The sequence below is a fragment of the Fomitiporia mediterranea genome (assembly GCF_000271605.1).
Source record: "Fomitiporia mediterranea MF3/22 unplaced genomic scaffold FOMMEscaffold_1, whole genome shotgun sequence".
NCBI lineage: Eukaryota > Fungi > Basidiomycota > Agaricomycetes > Hymenochaetales > Hymenochaetaceae > Fomitiporia > Fomitiporia mediterranea.
In genome coordinates this window covers 1,177,106-1,194,395 of record NW_006760386.1, presented here as the reverse complement: position 1 = coordinate 1,194,395, position 17,290 = coordinate 1,177,106, and the positions used below count along the sequence as shown (strand labels likewise).

General features: G+C 47.7%; 7 protein-coding genes across 7 annotated transcripts; 4 read left to right on the top strand and 3 right to left on the bottom strand.

Annotated features, from left to right (window-relative positions):
• Positions 1–788: 788 nt before the first annotated feature.
• FOMMEDRAFT_137788 (ribosomal protein L5) lies at positions 789–1,701 on the top strand. The gene is made up of 4 exons (XM_007261381.1): positions 789–806; positions 866–926; positions 978–1,438; positions 1,492–1,701. Exons 1-4 carry the CDS (start codon positions 804–806, stop codon positions 1,495–1,497), a joined length of 531 nt encoding a protein of 176 aa, XP_007261443.1. The 5' UTR covers positions 789–803; the 3' UTR covers positions 1,498–1,701.
• A 247-nt stretch (positions 1,702–1,948) lies between these two features.
• On the bottom strand, positions 1,949–2,446 carry FOMMEDRAFT_150022 (uncharacterized protein; the record flags this gene model as incomplete). The annotated part of the gene is made up of 4 exons (XM_007261380.1): positions 1,949–2,068; positions 2,121–2,177; positions 2,235–2,323; positions 2,383–2,446. The coding sequence occupies 4 exons, from the start codon at positions 2,444–2,446 to the stop codon at positions 1,949–1,951; spliced, it is 330 nt and encodes a 109-aa protein (XP_007261442.1).
• Positions 2,447–3,296: 850 nt separating this feature from the next.
• FOMMEDRAFT_150021 (cytochrome P450) lies at positions 3,297–5,460 on the bottom strand (the record flags this gene model as incomplete). The annotated part of the gene is made up of 10 exons (XM_007261379.1): positions 3,297–3,471; positions 3,539–3,785; positions 3,843–4,017; positions 4,080–4,196; positions 4,247–4,373; positions 4,433–4,529; positions 4,592–4,675; positions 4,737–5,085; positions 5,144–5,248; positions 5,299–5,460. The coding sequence occupies 10 exons, from the start codon at positions 5,458–5,460 to the stop codon at positions 3,297–3,299; spliced, it is 1,638 nt and encodes a 545-aa protein (XP_007261441.1).
• A 1,368-nt stretch (positions 5,461–6,828) lies between these two features.
• FOMMEDRAFT_150020 (uncharacterized protein) lies at positions 6,829–7,326 on the bottom strand (the record flags this gene model as incomplete). Its single annotated transcript, XM_007261378.1, has 4 exons — positions 6,829–6,948; positions 7,001–7,057; positions 7,115–7,203; positions 7,263–7,326. 4 exons carry the CDS (start codon positions 7,324–7,326, stop codon positions 6,829–6,831), a joined length of 330 nt encoding a protein of 109 aa, XP_007261440.1.
• A 298-nt stretch (positions 7,327–7,624) lies between these two features.
• On the top strand, positions 7,625–9,649 carry FOMMEDRAFT_24854 (uncharacterized protein; the record flags this gene model as incomplete). Its single annotated transcript, XM_007261377.1, has 8 exons — positions 7,625–7,651; positions 7,706–7,735; positions 7,909–7,958; positions 8,221–8,247; positions 8,389–8,440; positions 8,628–9,041; positions 9,102–9,492; positions 9,591–9,649. 8 exons carry the CDS (start codon positions 7,625–7,627, stop codon positions 9,647–9,649), a joined length of 1,050 nt encoding a protein of 349 aa, XP_007261439.1.
• A 685-nt stretch (positions 9,650–10,334) lies between these two features.
• Positions 10,335–14,443, top strand: FOMMEDRAFT_100748 (uncharacterized protein). The gene is made up of 4 exons (XM_007261376.1): positions 10,335–11,091; positions 11,247–12,634; positions 12,696–13,659; positions 13,760–14,443. The coding sequence occupies exons 1-4, from the start codon at positions 10,720–10,722 to the stop codon at positions 13,955–13,957; spliced, it is 2,922 nt and encodes a 973-aa protein (XP_007261438.1). The 5' UTR covers positions 10,335–10,719; the 3' UTR covers positions 13,958–14,443.
• A 209-nt stretch (positions 14,444–14,652) lies between these two features.
• FOMMEDRAFT_164445 (uncharacterized protein) lies at positions 14,653–17,250 on the top strand (the record flags this gene model as incomplete). Its single annotated transcript, XM_007261375.1, has 2 exons — positions 14,653–15,263; positions 15,356–17,250. The coding sequence occupies 2 exons, from the start codon at positions 14,653–14,655 to the stop codon at positions 16,764–16,766; spliced, it is 2,022 nt and encodes a 673-aa protein (XP_007261437.1). The 3' UTR covers positions 16,767–17,250.
• Between the last annotated feature and the right edge of the window lie 40 nt (positions 17,251–17,290).

The window sequence follows — 17,290 nt, the reverse complement described above, 5'->3', positions numbered from 1 at the left end:
GCAGGGCCATACGAGATAACTCTACGGAGATACGGAATGTCGGACATGAATTGAAATGGCTGTACGATTTAGCGTCAACAATGTATTATACTCTGCAGATCACTGGCTCGGGAAAGCACTTACTTCAAATTGTGGCAACCCCTGTAAGTTACTCGTATATCCGGTCTGGAGCAGAACGGTTTTGCACCTATAATGACTGCAACACAATAAAGCATACAAACCCCATCAGAGCATCTGGCTTTTTGAACACGGGTCCTGTTACACACTTGGGGCAAAACTCGAACGACTAGGATTGGTATTGCAATATTTTTTCCTTTGTGGCGACCGGTCGCGATGATTCGTTCATTGGAAACCCCTTATGTAGAGACCAATCCATCATGAAAAGTAATTATATATGAAGGATAAGAGGACAATTCGGAGTCAAGGGAATGTTTATAGCACGACGTGGCTTCAGATTACCAACGTAATGTCTATCAGGAGAGGCAGGTTGTAAATCAGACAGCATCAAAAGCAGCAGAGAAAAGCGACAGTCAGACATTGCCGGATTCAACGAAAAAAACGCTCGAAAAGAAATGGTCTAGGAATGCACAATGCATGCAAGCATCAATCAATCAGAATTGGCTGTTTCGACGCAAGTAACAAATTCCGAATAAATACATAATAGACTGTACATTACATAAGAAATCTAATCGTGAGTATACCAGTCCAAAATGGAACAAAACTATATAGCAGCGTGGCAGCGGAAATCTTGTTTGGACACTGTTTGCTTATTCGTTAAACATCCTCAAGACCATCTCGACGACATGGTATGTCGCTTTTAAATCGAAGGAGAAAGTAAGTCTGATGACTTTAACTCTCTATGCAGGCTGCACAACCCAAGGCCGTTAATCCTATGAAAGAGCTGCGTATCAGCAAGCTCGTCATCAGTGCGTCTAGTACTTGTGCACGCCGTCTCATGATTTAACCTGCATTCACAGACATCTCAGTTGGCGAGTCTGGCGATCGTCTGACCCGTGCGTCAAAAGTCTTGGAGCAGCTGACTGGTCAGACACCAGTAACTTCAAAAGCACGATACACCGTGCGTACGTTTGGTATTCGTAGAAACGAAAAGATCGCCGTACACGTTACAATCCGTGGGCCAAAAGCAGAGGAAATTCTCGAGCGAGGCTTGAAGGTTAAGGAATACGAGTTGCGCCGCAAGAACTTTTCTGCGATGGGCAACTTTGGTTTTGGTATTACGGAGCATATCGACTTGGGTGCACGTTACGACCCCAACATCGGTATCTTCGGTATGGACTTCTACGTTGTGATGGGACGCCCGGGTGATCGTGTTTCAAAGCGAAAGGCGAAGAGGGCACGCATTGGGTTCCAGCACCGCGTTAAGAGGGAGGACACAATGGCGTGGTTCAAGACCCGCTATGAGGGTATCATCGTAGCAGTGAGTGTCATTGGCCGCTTCGTCTCGCTACAATTGTCTGACGAGTTTTGTAGAAATAACTGTATCATTCCTAGCTATTATGATCTCCTCGCTCTACTCATATGTTTCATGTATGTGCATGCTGCCAAAACCAAGCACTTATACTCTCACATATCTATGTCGGAGCTATTATACTATCAGCTGGGCGCAAGAGTGCTGGCTCGTCATGTGCTATTCATCATTTCAACTCAGGAATGTCGGGATGTCTCCTATGGTTGCTGTGATTGACCTTAATGCCGCTCGCTATCTCATATTGTGCTATGCTAGACGGCTAGGCGCGACGATTAGTCTGCTTCCTATACCAATCTTGCCGCAGGGTGACTATTTATGGTCTGGCTGTAGGCTTCCTCACAGCCATAGCCATCTTTGACTGAACTTCAGCGTTCACATTGCTCGTGCGGAGAAACAGCTTACGTGGTTTGCCAGTGTCCAAGTACAAATACAGGATTGAAAATGTTAAATAACTACGTCTCATTTCCAGATCTCTCCGCCGATAGAATAATACCAATGGTCATAGCTCGTCCAGGGAGTAACTCCACCTGGTAGGAAATAGGTACAATCAGGCACCTTGGGGAGTTCGATCGGTGACATCTTCAAATAGTCAGACTCAAACATTAATCAATCGATTTAGTCGGACTCTTACTTTCGGTGCAGATGGAACGGGAATGTCGTCCTCTGGAGATGAGAGCTTCAAGTTCTCCTAATCATAATCAACCATTGTTAGAGCTGATCGCCTATGCTATGTTGCTTGCATTACCTTTAACATGATACCAGGGCAGAAGTCTTCTCGGGTAGCCGCATGCAAGGTGCCGACCCTCGTTGGTGCGGGAAGGGAGCTATGCGAGTCTGCTCATACGATGTGAGCCTCACACAAGTTCTAAATGAGATTTATTTCGCGATCATACCTGGCTCTGCGTTTCGCTTTTTCTTCCTAAGGCACTTTAGTGACATAGGCTGTTTGACAGTCATATTGAAGAGATAGAGGAAATAGGTAGTACTGAGCAGCGATAATGGGGATATAAGTGTAAGTGGTACGTTGGAATTGTCTGGAGCATTTTGCCCTAAGTAAAGGGAATTTATACCACTATGGGCACATACTTGTTTTTGAGCCTTTTCTTTTATCTCTCCTAAAGAGGCAATCTACTCGCTATAATCACCCGCATGCAAGGAGCGCTTATTATGGAAAGCACCCTTGATACAAATCACACTGCACAAAGTCAATGGCAAACATAGCTAAATCTTGAAAGCCTATCAAGCAAGAATGGATTTCCTTACCTCCCTTTCGTTGCTTGTTCTCTATTGTTTATCAAAGGCTATTTCCCACTACGTGCATAATTAAGTTAGTACAGATCCTTAGTTGAGGCGTTCACCTTGATCAGCTTAATCAATGGCACATGATAGCTTTAAAAAAAGTCAAGCAAGAGACGAATCCTATCCAGACAAGCTGTTTTAACTCGGTCTGATAAATTCGCCAGAGTAAAATTTCTAAAACGAAATTCCTCAAAGTGTATGATATATGGAATCGAGACTTATCCCGAAACACTGAAAACAGTGCATTGCACTATGTTCTATCGTAAAAGCGTCACTTTGGGCTCTGGAAGTAATCCATTGCTTAGTTCCTATTCAGGAATATACTTATTCCTTGGACCTCATGACCTTCCGTGTCCTCCAGACGCTACAACACGGCGCACTACGGGATATCTGATAATTGAGTGCATACATTCTTGTCCTACTGACCAGCACAACAGAGGAGATAAAATGGCAATATGAAATGAAACGCCGAATCCTTGACAGATTCAACAGTGCGAAAAATGACAACTTATGCATCTGTACGTTTCTTGAAAAGGACCTTGGCCTTTGGGTTCGGGCTCAATCGAGCACGATGGTAGACATTCTCCGGTCGCACTCCCTCGACTTCTGTCTTCACGTCATAATTCAAAATCAAATATGCCATCATCGCTTTGAGCTCGTTTACTGCGAAAAATCGGCCCGGGCTACAAAGAATGAATGCGCCGAGTAAGCATTACGGAGATCAAGGCAGTATGATGGACACAGACGTACCAGGCATGGCGTCCGTGTCCGAATGCTAGATATTCTGGACTCGTATTGACCATTTGGTGCTTTACACCCTCCTCGGAGCTTTGCTCGCGCAATTTCGAGAACCGAAAGCCATCGAACCTATCTGCGTCCGGGTAGTGAGAATCATCGCGGTGCGCTCCTACCAAGTTCGCGGCGACAAATGTGCCAGCGGGCAGGAAGGTGCCATCCGGTAGGGTCAAGTCGCACATTATCTTGCGATTCAAGGATACTAGATAATAGTTTCAGCAATCGCTGGACTGTATACATCTAGTAAAAATGGACTTACAGAGGTTGATGCCGTTTATCCGCTGGCTCTCCTTCATGAAGCTATCAAGTTTCCACATCTTCGTCATTGCTATCTTTGACCATCCTTCCTCCTTAATTACCTGCTCGATCTCTTCCCGTAGCGGAGGGATGTAATGTGGCTCCGCCGCAAGGTGGAACAAGGCATGAGTGAAACTCTGGTATTCAACCATGATGAGGTGAATCGGTAAATAGTTACGAGGAAGGACGAGTTGCTCACATTCGAAGACGTATGCATAGCAGCGAAGTTTATTGCAAGCATCCGCGTTGTGAGATCTCGAACGCTTCGTTTCTCGTTCACCGGTGCTTCGTCAATTAGCCACGAAATCATGTCGGCCTTCAACTTATTAGTCTCTTGTTCGGTGCATTGGGTATGTTCTACCTCACCGGTTTTCCTTGCCAATCATCACCATTTTCATCATACATTCGGAATCGCTCCTCAAAAAGAGGGCGAAGGAACTTCATGGCCTGACGGACACTTCGAGCCGTTGGACTAAAATATGCACCGACAATACTGTGGGTGAAGATTAATCGCCGACTGCCAATCATGACTAGCACCGTCGAAACACCTACGGGCGTAAAAAGACTGGCGTATCCTGGATCATGAATACCGTTTTCATGATGTCAATTGTAAAATTGATACTCAGGTCGATAAACTCTGGATTTCTGCCTACAAAGAGGAAAAAGATTGAAGCTCGAATTGCTAGTTCTGCAAGGTTGATTAGGACTCACAAAGTGGGACGCCAACGAATATCCTGTTGCTGGCTCTGCATACGATGTTCCTCACCATATCCAATGCAGGGAAGGCGACCCAATCTAAATTGATCTTCACGTCAGTTATTGTTACTCAAGAAAGAGAATCGGCCTGTTGTCGCACCATCAATCTTAACTGGGATAAGGTCGTGGAAGGCACGCATAATCTCGTCGCGGACATCGTCGAATAGCAAACCCAACGAGCGAGTCAGCTGATTGCGGACAGTCGTGATGTGATATGTATCTTTAATGAGATTCTCTCCAAGTGTCCATCGAAATGCGAAATCCTGCGAAAATATGGCTGCTATTGGTATGCAATATTTGCGAGGAAGTCCTTGATTTACCTCAGCCATCGCCGCGTCGAATGAGGCTTTACTGTCAGGAGCCTTCCTGATCTCTTCGATAACATCACGCTTGTTGATTATCACGGTGTACCGACTCATTTCGGGAATCTTGAATGTCCCATGACCGTACTGAGTGTTGAGTACAAATGAGCCTCGTCACATGTAAGTCCATAGACTCGAGACAGACCTTCTCATAAGCTCGCTTGAGAACAGACCTGGCATTGGCGATGAAATCATACGCGTCGATGTACGATGAGACAACACCAGAGGATCCCTCGATAGGTACGTTAACCTGTGTAGAGTTTTATCAGCTAAACTTCTCAACGTGTGTGGGAAGCTTACTTCGAGCTTCCGATTCTTGAAAAGTCTGGGCAGAGAGACAATCGCGATACACACCCCCGCCATGAGGAGGGAATAGTACTGTGTACGGTCCTCAACGTTGTTAAGTCCCAATGCCGAGTTCATTTGCGCAAGCAAGGATTTCAAGTCAGGAGAGAAGTTCATATCTCAGGTTCTTGCAGAATAGCACTCGTGTATGAAATAGTCGTGCCAGAAGTGAGGAAAAGCTAGCATGTGGAAGCTGTGCTTTATACGAAAGTTCCCGTGAGAGATCCCGCAAATTCCGCTGCTTCGTTCCCCGCATTCATTTGCATGGCACTAATATGACTTTATGCCCCCGTAGTCAAATGGATCGAACGGGTCCCTACTTTCCGATAAGCTCAGAGGACTTCACGAGAACAGACAACGGAAGCCGGCCAGTATCCTTGGAGGAAGAGAAGACTGCCTTATAACCAATAGGATACAGCAAGATCACTGTTGTAAAAGATATTCGCCACAAAGGCGTAATCAGCATTTATGTAAAATTCGGGGCGCACGGCTGACGCCTGGCATACGAATGGGAGAAGCGAAGAAACGATGCAGGTGTTATATATTTGCACTGATCGAGGAAGCAAAACTTCTCTACCTCTACAATTCGGTACATTAGATGCCGATCCGTTTACACGTGATGATTTTCATGTGAGAACGCGAATCCCAAAACTAGACTCGGAACAGCATGATCTGATAGCATTCAAGTCAAGTTTTAATAAGTACAGACAGCCGTGTATGAATTTTAAGAAAAAGAAAGAAAACTTGCGCGAGAATAAATCTTGAAATAAAGAGATATAACGGGAAAATATGTTGATAAACAATTGATGCAATCAAACTTTTTTTATTTCCAATATGCGTAGTGTATGAATCAGCTCGGATGCAGCCGAGCTCGAGGGAAACCAAGCATGGTTTAAGCCACCTACACATATACACACAAAGTTCAAACATCAGTGATCACACGGCACCAAACCTTACTGTGAGATAGTATTGTACAATTGCCCAATCCTCCCTACCCAAATCTGAATTGAATGAGGAGCTTGAAAAGCTTCTGAGACTTGCTCCACATTCTATGCAAGATATTTCTTCGGTTAACGGTCCTGGTTCACAAGTAATTGACAGTCGTCACCTAGCTACTCTATAATACCATCATAGAAGCAGTAAGTGTCATTTCCCTTGTTGTTTTGCTTTAACTGTCCGACGTATTTTGCAGAAATAAAGGTGTAATTCCTAGTTTGTATGGTCTCCTTGCTCTACTCACAGGATACAAGACTGGTACTGGTCCACTGCATCCTTCTTTCTAATCCAGAAATGTCTAGATGAAACTGCCGCATATACTAACCTTGCAGCAGAATGACTGTTCTCGGTCCTGCTATAGGGTTCCTCGGGATCATAGCCATCTTTGACCAACCTTAATATTTACATCGCTCGTGCAGACAAGCAGCTCATATGGATTGCCAGTGTGCAAGTACAAATACAAGATTGAGTATGTTAAATGACTATGTCTCATTTCCAGACCTCTCTGCCAATAGAATAACACCAGTGATTATAGCCTGTCCAGGGAGTTACTCCACCTGGTAGATAATAGTGATAATCAGGCACCTTGGGGAGTTCGATCGGTGACATCTACAAGCAGTCAGATGCGAACATTGATCAGTCGATTTAGCCGGACTCTTACTTTCGGTGCAGATGGAACAGGAATGTCATCCTCTGGAGTCGATAACTTCATGTTCTCCTAATCATAATCAACCTTTGTTAGAGTTGATCGCCTATACAATCTTATTTACATTACCTTCAACAGGATACCAGGGTAGAAGTCTTCTCGAGTGGCCGCATGCAAGGTGCCGACTCTTGTTGATGTTACAAAGGAGGTACGCGAGTCTGCTTGCGCGATGTGAGGCTCACACGCATAGCAGATGGAATGTATTCTATAATCCTACCAGTATCTGAGTTTCGCTTGCTCTTCCCAAAGCGCTTTGGCAATATTGGCTTTGTAGCAGTCATATTGATAAGATGTAGGAAGTGAGTAGGACAGAGTCTCGATAATGGAGGTGAATGTTTAAGTGAAGGGCCGCAATATTCTGGAGTATTTATCCTAAGTAAAAGGAATTTATACTACTATGGACACATACTCGTTTTTGACGCTTGTCTTTGGTCAGTCCAAAAAAGGCAATCTACTCGGTATAATCACCACATGCTACGAGCGCTTATTATATAAAACACCCTTTGATCTTATCACACTACACAAAGTCGATGACTCGATGACAAACATGGTAAAACTCTGAAAGCCTATCAGGCAAGGATGGGCTTTCTCAGCGCCTTTTTTGTTGTAAGTTCTGCCGCTATCGATCTAAGGCGAATTCCTAAACTGTGTGTTATTTAGTTCAACTCTTCTGTTGAGGCGGTTACCTTGGTCAGTTTAATCAATAACACATGAATTATTGTTTTGAGACAGGCTCGAATCTACGAGTAGCAGGCATCCTATCTTGAGCAGGATGTCCTTGATTGTGCTTCAAGACGCTCTCGCATTGCAAGGGTGAACAAATCTGTTAAGTAGTAATCCGATTCCTGTTGCATCTCACCCAGTTTTCCCGTACATCCACTCCTCTATTCATCGTTGCCAATTTTTATACCATGTAAGTCTAATTTGTGAGTTTGACTAACTATCAACCTTGGCGTAATGGCTGTGTTCTTCACAATTTGTTATTGGAGTATAACATGCAGGCCAGCTGCCTCCATATTTGAAAATAAGTAAGATTTCCATCATCGTTCTGACAGATTGTTTAATCTAGACTGCTTTATTTTCTTAGGTAAATGGTAGAAAAAGTGTACTTTATCTTTTGGATTCGGATATGCTCTTTCTGTTTGTTTGCCGATCGTTCGCTATATATAGATTAGCATTTATCCCAAGATGGGATCGACGCTGTAAGACATTTTGCTCCTTGTCTCCGTTCTAGATCTGCACTGCTATTTCTACTGGTGCTGTCCGAAGTTCTCTTCCCTTTCAAGTGAACAATTACTATATCCTCTGGCGCATGGCTATGTAACTATGCTTTATTATCTTAGTGGTGTTCTGTGTCAAGAGAATTTTGGAAGCAAGATGAGGCTGGCCTGGATGGTGGCTGGATGACTAGTCTAGAGGCTGGTCAAGGAATGATTTAAAATGGCGGCTTACTCCTCTGCTATTTCCCATCAAGCACAGAACATCTACTCGACGCAAACCAATTCGCTGCCCTTACTCTCACTACCCATTCAAGTACAAAATCAACCTACACTACCCTCTTTAATAAACCTATATCGTCTAGATGTTTGCATCTGCTCGAACTGCTGCAACCGCCCCTCTTTCATCCCCGTCCTTGAAGCGCATCTTCGAGTTTGCACAGACTCATCCTAACCTAGTCGGCCTCGGTATTCGCACCTCGCCTTCATCCCCATCTACTATGGCGATGGCTTGCACTCTGGGCAGCTCCGGCTCCAGCCAGTCGGCTATGCACCGATCCTCCCTAGCGCGCATGCAGTCACCTAATAATTCACCTCGTACCCCGCCGCGTGCACCGCGTCCGCCATGCGCTGCTGTGTTTCCCTCCGTTTATTCACCGTTGTTTCATACCCCTTTGAGCGTTCAATCTCTGCTTGACGAGGGATACTTCTCCAACGATGAGACATCGACGGAGATTAGGAAACAGTCCGGTGTTCGGGATAGTGGTAGCGAGATCATGGTCAGTGTCTCTGCTCTGTTCTTATTTGAGCGTACTAAGTTTTAATACGCATTCATTCAGAACATGCATTCGACGGACCGTCGCCGTCGTCGTGCTGCTACCATGAGCAGCCTTAGTTCGACTTTCCGCGCTTCCCTTTATGATGCATACCCATCTACTTCGGAAGTCGAGCGTATAGGCCTCGGTATATCTGGGCTCAGTCTCAGTACATGCAGGCGGAGCTCCGGAACAATCACACTCGGGTCGTCTGACGACGACGACGACGACGACGACGACGAAGACAACACGCTGGTCCCAGACGCTATGGAGGCTGGACATTCGAGACTGATGATTAAATCCCCTTCAACCAAGCGCATGGGCTTTAATGTTCGTGCAGAGGTTATTCAGTCACCAACTGATGATGGCTATGCCGCCGACGGCGAACACGAAGACCGTCTTCTGGTCCCATCCCGTCAGCGTAGTCGTTCGAGCTCTGCGTCGACCGGGACACGCTCATGCAGGGACCGCGTGCTTACATGTTGCAATCTATGTTTATGCGTGTCTTTACAGGTTATATAGCCTATTATCACGTTCGTGCCGTGTCCGTGAAAGAGAGTAAAAACAAATGAATGAGATAAATACTGTACCCATCTGTATGGGTACAACCGTAACGTGTAACGCAGGGGTGGTTTGGTTGCTAGCAGTAACGCGTAACGCATAGCAGTAGTTGCTTTCCCTTAAGGAGTGTTACATAGTTTTAAGCGAGCATTATATTATATAAGACAATTCAAGTGTAGTTTTGTTACTTTTGTATACTACAAGTGTTAGAAAATTTGAAAAGCTTATTGGATTGTTACGATTGAATTTATATACTAATACTAATGTAGTATAGTAACTTCCGGCAATGTCCGTCTGGTTGTCTGTATTAGCAACTGTAACGCGTCCACATAGTTAGGTTTCCAATTTCCACCGGTAACGCACTCTGCCTGGTTGTACCCATACAGATGGGTACAGTATTATAAAACGGAAATAAAAGAAAAACAGGAGAAGAGCGTCCATCTGCGCAACAAGATATCTAACTTTTAGAGCCATGGCTCGCCATTAGACGCATAAGGTGGTTAAAAATGGACAAGTCTTCATCGAGCCTGAACGGAAGCAGATTGATCTCAAATATTTTTGTGTCATTGAATGCGGAGAGGCTGAGCGTGGGAAATGTGCCATAAGAGATTGGCCATACTCGGAACGTCGTTGCTCTTCTTTCCTCAGACTCAGTCCTCTCTCCTCTGCTGCATCCTCCCTTTCTCTCTTCCCTTTTTCTTCCTATTTTCTGTATTTTCTGGCTCCAGTTTGTAGCAGAGCCGGCGTAGGATACACTGCAGAGCGCTTGGACCACTTGGCAGCGCGCTCTGAGTCAAACATCGACCCATTCTGCCATCACCTTCAACGGGTAGCGTCGTAACGAGCCTTTCGCAGCGACGCAGCAGCTCATCCTGCAACGCGTCGCTTGTTTCTGAACTTGGATAGCTCGGTGTAGTTGCCGACGAGCACAACTTCGAACTGAGACAGCGTTCCGTCGACTAAAGACATCTGCATCACCCGCGTTTTTTTCTTGCTCTTGTATATCATCACTCAGGCTGAACAATTTCGTGGCTAGTCATATTTTTGACAAAAGCTATTCTATAACCGCTTGCCACCCAAGATGCTTGCTTCACCTGCTACAGCGGTCAGGTTGGGGAGCAGCCGCTCTGCGATGAGCGACGGAAACCTCTCTGATTACGACCCCCCAGGACTGCGCGCACCGCGTCATCAGCCCGTCCCACAGACACAAAAGTTCCCGCATACACGCGCACAGCTAGCTCTCCTTGCGCGAGAACACCGCTTCCGTTCGAGTTCGGACGGCGGTGGGGCGGGCAGTGAGAGCAGCGATGCAGACCACAATGCTTACGAAGATGAGCCGGAGAACCGCATTGGCTCGGAGCTGGTGCGCCAGGTCGCGGCCTTGCTTGACGAGGAGAAGGAAGACGAGCTGAAGGAGCTGCTGAAGAAGACATTTGAAATGGACGACGAGGCGGTAAGTCGTTAGTCTATATCTTTTCTCCGACATATGCGGGGTCTGGTTCGCTCGGCGCCGATCCCCCGCTGGATGATTGTCGTTGAAACAATTTGCTCATGATTTTCCGCTTCCGCCCCTGCATGAATTTTAATGCTAATGCAATGGCAATGCAGACTGAAGCACCTATGCTCGAATTGATGCATGCGCACAAGGACGATATCAGCGGCGTGCCGTTTCTCTTCCTAACACCGACGCGTCGCCCTATCTCCCGACCATCTTCGCGCACATCTAATCATTCATTTCGACTTGCACCTGGTCCTCCGCGTGCAGATTCACCAAGTTCTGTAGCTTCTGCGCCGAGCTCGCCTTCTTTGCTTGGACCCGGACCTATTCGACGTCCCCATACGCCTGTGATGTCTCCACTTGCAACGGGACATAGTAGTTCGTCGTATATGACCGCAACTGCAATGGTGCAAGCAACTAGTTCACCGAGTACGTCACCGACGTTCCCACATAACACGGCACCTGCGTTTCTCGCAACAAGCTTACCTGCTAGTCCACTCTCGTCTCCACGGATGCTAAACGCAAAGGCTCACGAATTCAGGCCAACACCCCGCCCGCTTTCAGCTGCATCGTCAAATCCGGGTACGACGGGCGGTTTCGCAGGAAGACGTACTGAGACTCCTTCTCCTGACCTTTGGGCACACGGTCCTGGTTCGCTGAGGGGAGCGTCAAGGCTTGCAATTGCCAGTCCATTGATTCCGGACAACTCGCTTTTACCACCTGGAACACCACCGCGTGCGCATACTCCGACATCGCCTCTTCGGATATCGTCGCAGGTTGGAGAAGAAGATGAAGAAGAGGATCCCTTCGATCCGTTTGCCCCATCCAAGATGAATTCGGCTCCCACTTTCCATTCTATCAGTTCATCCACAAATTCTACGGAATTTGAGTCGAGCTCGAGTGCAGCAGAAGACCCTGCTGCACTTTGGGGAGGTGGAGCATATCCTCACCCTTCGTTGTCCTATCCTGACATGTTCGGTGAATTCGATAATGTTGATCCACTGTATGGACCACATTTCGATCCACAGCAAATGCAGGCTGTTGGCAATGGAAACGGCAACAACTTAGGAGATGGAACTCCAGAAATGGACTCGGATGCGGCGGCTGCACTTACAGATGGTATGACACCTTTTGACGTGCTCACAAGTGTATTTGGCTCGACACTCGCACCGAGTGAACTTGAGGAGGCACTTGCAATGAACGGATACGACTTCGAGCGTGCCATGCAGTGGCTCGTTGATCGTACTCGCCCTAGCCCACAGTCAGGAGGGCAACGACAAGGTCAGCAAAACCTTATATATGCAGGCGGCGGTGTGCACATTGTTCCGCGTGGACAGGCGGGTTTGTTACGAGGTGGTCGAGCAGGCTTTAATCCCAATGCACGAGGCGTTGCAGGGAGGTATGGAAATGGGACGGGACGCCCGCCGAATCAAGGAAATAATAGGGTGTGTCGGTATTTCCTTGCTGGGGAGTGTATGCGTGCGGATTGTCGATTTAGGTCAGTCTCAATTCTCCATATTTAGTAAAGTTCGTTATACTAATTTGTGAATCGTGTGCAGTCATGACTTGGATAGAGCATTGTGCAGATTTTGGCTCCGAGGGACTTGTGCGAAAGGCGAGACTTGTGAATTCCTACATCACCTACCAAACGAAGTGGACATGCAAGGTCTCCAGAATGCAATGTCTCAAACCAGTTTGAACGACGCAGCTAAGGTAGCACAGGGTCCACCGGGCGAACCGGTGCAAGATGACTTCCCGACATTGGGACACGAGAATGCACGCGGTGTCCGGCGCGGGTTTGGGCACTATGGCGACCGTGCTGGAAATAGAGGGTACCATGATCCTAGCCGAACGCGCTTTGCGGCCGCTGTGAAGAAGGTGCCAACGCAGTTTGCTGGGGCATCGGCTGCGGGTGCGGGTGCGGGTGGGTTGGCAGCGCAAATGGCGAATCGGAGGGAAGCGAAGGCGGCGTTGGGTGATAGTGTGTTTTCGAGACCGACGGTCGTTGCGCCTCGTCCGTCGCCGCGGATACGGTTACGTGCGCCTGCTTTGTTGCCGACGTTGTCGACTGGAGAGTCGATTAATGCGTTGTATATGGCGTACCGCTCGAGGGCATTGCAGCTTGGTGCAGCGCGCAATGCGTGTTTGTCGCGTGCGGCTGATGCGTGGCGGAGGGGTGACGGTGCAGCTGCGAAGCGGTTTTCGAGAGAAGGACATGATTTGAATGCAAAGATGGGTGCTGAGGCTGCAGACGCTGCTATCAAGCTTGTACGTGAACGAGCAAAGGAATCTGAAGCTGCTGTACGTGCACGAGACGCTGCGTGGTCGACAGATCCTGCGGATCGATCGGTTCGCGGTAAGGCGTGTGGTGGTGGCCTAGGCGTGTTGCTTGGTGTTGTTGGGAAGGAAGTGGGAGAAGAGATGGTGAAGTTGACTCAAGAGGAACGCACGGAAGCTGCACTTGACTTACACGGCTTGCATTCAAACGAGGCAACGGAAGTACTTGAGGAGTTCTTGCTTGCTGTAAGTCCCCGTCTCCGAGAATTTCATTCCTTCTTTCATTCCCGCTCTTCTCTTCTCATTAAACATATTAAATACTAATAACTAAACTTCGCTTCTACAGCTGGAAAAGGAAAACTTCTTCGGATTAGCGTTCATAATCGTCGGCGAAGAAAAGCACACGGGGACGCAGGATCCAGGACGCGGTGCGTCGCGTGCTCGGCTGGCGACCGGAATTCGGGAGTGGTTGCATAATTGGGGATATCCGTGGAACGAACGGGACGGGATTATTTGTGTGGACCCGCTCACACATATGCAATGAAACAGACTGGATGGTCTCAGGTCCTCCGCAGCAGCAGCGGCAACAGTAGCGGTGGGACGCTGGGACTCACGGCGGCCAAATATGCGCGTGTGCAAAGTGGAGACCTGGTTCCCTGTTTACCCGATTAATTATTCGTTTTATTTTTTCTTCTGCGTTTCGAGCCCTCCCTTGGTTTCTCTTGTGCGATGGACTGGTACTTTGATGACGAGACTCCACCGGGAGGACCGATACCGATACCGATTTTGCGCGTGCAAAGGGAAAGGGAGGGCTGGATGTCTAATGTTTCAATGTTCGATGTGCCTGGTTAATATTTTCCTGCTCATTTATTTGTTCGCTTGTTTTGATTCTTTTTACTGATGAAAGGTGGATGGGTGATTATAGAGGGTGGAAGGAACAAAGAGTATACAGGAGAAGAAGAGGATAGATATGAAAAGAAATGTGAACTGTGTAGTTATATGAAATGATATATGCCTCAGGACCTTTGCTGCTGCTTTGCTGGAGAGACGCCTGCTTTAAGCGGCCCGCGTCGCAACCTCCCATGCCACTCTCACTCTCACCGCAATACTGCAACTCTCCCTTTCCTCTTATCCACATCCACGTCCACGACACTACAACAACAACAACAGAAACAAAGAAGGCATATTTGACGACAGCGACGTTCATAACGAATCATATCTCCCACAAATAACATTAATATGAGCAACGACTTTCGTCGAGCAAACCCGAACGATTCGGAGAGCGAACAGGAGGACCTTGCACGTAGGGTACAGGAACAACAACATCGTCCTGCTTCTATTGATATGGCACTCAACTTGGAACGAGAGCTTGATGCTGAACACGATCACCACCAAGAACAAGATGGTTATAATGATGATGGTGGTGATGGTGTTTATGATCGGCAATTAGACGGACGGAGGAGATTGCGAGTTCGCGAGACAACATCAGGTTCTAGCTATTCCGCATCAGCCGGAGAGGAAGCAGACATCGAGGAAGTACCATTGAACGATTCTTCTGCGGGAAGTGTTAGCGCAGCACAAGCTAACAAACGCGTCTCACTCGACCCACAAATCCTCCAACAACTCGTCGCGAACCTCCGCATCGAGCTCGCACGAACGATACAAGAACGCGACGCGTTAGCTGAGACGCTTGCCAACGCACCTACTCGTGAGGCGGAGTTAAGGGAGGCGTTGAGTTTGTTGACTGATAGGTGTGCGAAGTTGGAGAGTGAGTTGGAGGGGTTGAGGAAGAAGAGTCAGGATGATGAGGATCAGGTTAATATGCTTAGGACTAAGCTTGAGGAGAGCAGGTATGTTTGCGAGTGGCTGGCTACCCATGTCATGCAAAGTAGCCGTTTCATTCGTTCGTTCATAATACTGACACGACTGGTGTATTAAACAGGAGCGCGTTAATGCGTCTACAAACAGAGAACAAGCGCGCGAGCATTATAGGCAGCCATATGAGCGTCGACACCTCGCGCGCAAACACACTCTTTGGTGGAGGACCCTCAAGTTCGAAACGTGCTTCCTTCACACCGCTCACAGGCTCTGGTGCTACCAATCAACCTCAAACTCATCGCATGCACAACCATCGACGAATCTCGTCGGTCAGCGAACCGTCGTTTGCTCTTGAGAGTGGTGGTACAGAACCGGGATCACCAGTCGGTCGGACTATCTCGTGGCCGGAGGAGAATGGTAATGGTGATGCGAATGCGAAGAAGGGAAGACGCTCGAGTGCGTTTTATGGTGGTATACCCATGTCGATGGGTTCGAACAAATCTGCGTCGACGTCGCCTTCTCCACCCACACACTCCCGTCAACTCGCAGTAGACAATAATACCAACGAAGAACTGGATGCACTGCGAAAAGAACGAGACTCAGCACGCGCGGAGCTAATCTCGGCTAAACAAGAACTAGCAGAAGCGCAAGAAGCGAGAGAAGCGTCGGAGCAGTGTGTATCTGCATTGAGGACGTTTATTGCTGCTCAGGCGGCTAGTGAGGACTCGGGTGTGAGTACGACGGGGATTTTGAAGTTGCCGCCGTTGCCTACCGAGAGGAGCGCCGACGAGGAACAACAAAGGCAACAAACGCCGAGCAGGAAGAATACGATGACGGCGAGGCCGGGTATGGGTGCTGGATGGTCGTTTGGGAAGTTGTTCCGCACGGAATCGGGGTCGACTGGGGAGTCGTCCTCGACTAACGTCTCACCGCCTGTTAATGGCTCTTCTGCAACATCTCCGGCGAGTGGTGCGCCGTCAATCTCGACCAACTCATCAACCTCGAACGGAAGTGGGAATGGAGGGAACAACAGCCCAAGTCCGAGCACTGCTACTCCCGGCGGGGCATTTTCGCGTACCTTTGGAGGGTTCTTTGGTGGACGAGCGCCGAGTATTACGTCGATTACTTCTGTTACGTCGCCTTCCAAGTCTCCAGCTTCAGACAGTACTGGGAAAGCGAATAAGGACAAGAAGTTACCGGTGAGACCACCGACTGCACATGGACAGCAGGAGCCTACGATGAATGGGTTGGGCTCGGACGATGAGGATGAGGGTGAGGGTGATGAGACTTATACTCGTTCTCCACCTCAACCTCATTCGCCCCCAGTTGGTGAGAAGGAGTCTCAACCTGCTGAGGCTGAGCCGAGAAGTCCGTCGGTCGAAGGGAATGATAGGTCGAAGTTGAGCGAGGTGTCAGAGATTTGGGTAAGGAATAAGAGTGATACTAGTACGGAGTCACAGTCGGAGGTGAGGGACCTGGATGCTGGTGTGGATGGGAAGGGTAAGGAGGAGACGAGTGTGCATGCAGCTGCTTAATCCTCCCTTTCTCAGTTTCTCAGTCTCTACATTCATCCTGCTCATGCTTGAGTTTCAATATTCGGATTCGGTATGGTTGATTTTCTTTCTGTGCGCGGATTCACTTTGATTGCGAGTTCCAAGTTTTATGGGATTGGGGAATGATAGACGTTTTGTGTTCGTGTTCTCATTCGCATACCACTCCATTCCATACCCTGCTACGACTTGCCACCATGCTCATATCTTAATCATGCAACCCTTATCTTTCTTCTTTTTCTTGTCTCTGCTCTTTAAGGGGGAGTTTTCTGCCTGGTCGTCTTTATCACCTTTCTTCCGCCGATGATATTGGCTTTGGTTTTGGTCTGATGGGGACAGTATGTGGGGAGAGGTGGGGGGTGGGGGTGATAGGTACTGTATGATGAAGAAAGAAGACAGAAAAAGAAAGAAACAAGTAACAACAAGCAGTAATAATATTCATGCATACACATGTCTTATTCCTTTTTGCTCAAGCTCTATAGTATTAGTATTAATTAATTATGTATTAA

Excerpts from the sequence above, each read along its gene's own strand:
- FOMMEDRAFT_137788 (XM_007261381.1), top strand. Across the intron at positions 927-977 it reads TATCAGCAAGCTCGTCATCA|ACATCTCAGTTGGCGAGTCT; the intron begins GTGCGTCTAGTA and ends CTGCATTCACAG.
- FOMMEDRAFT_100748 (XM_007261376.1), top strand. The coding sequence starts at position 10,720 with ATGCTTGCTTCACCTGCTACAGCGGTCAGGTTGGGGAGCAGCCGCTCT. Across the intron at positions 11,092-11,246 it reads TTGAAATGGACGACGAGGCG|ACTGAAGCACCTATGCTCGA; the intron begins GTAAGTCGTTAG and ends ATGGCAATGCAG. Across the intron at positions 12,635-12,695 it reads CGTGCGGATTGTCGATTTAG|TCATGACTTGGATAGAGCAT; the intron begins GTCAGTCTCAAT and ends AATCGTGTGCAG.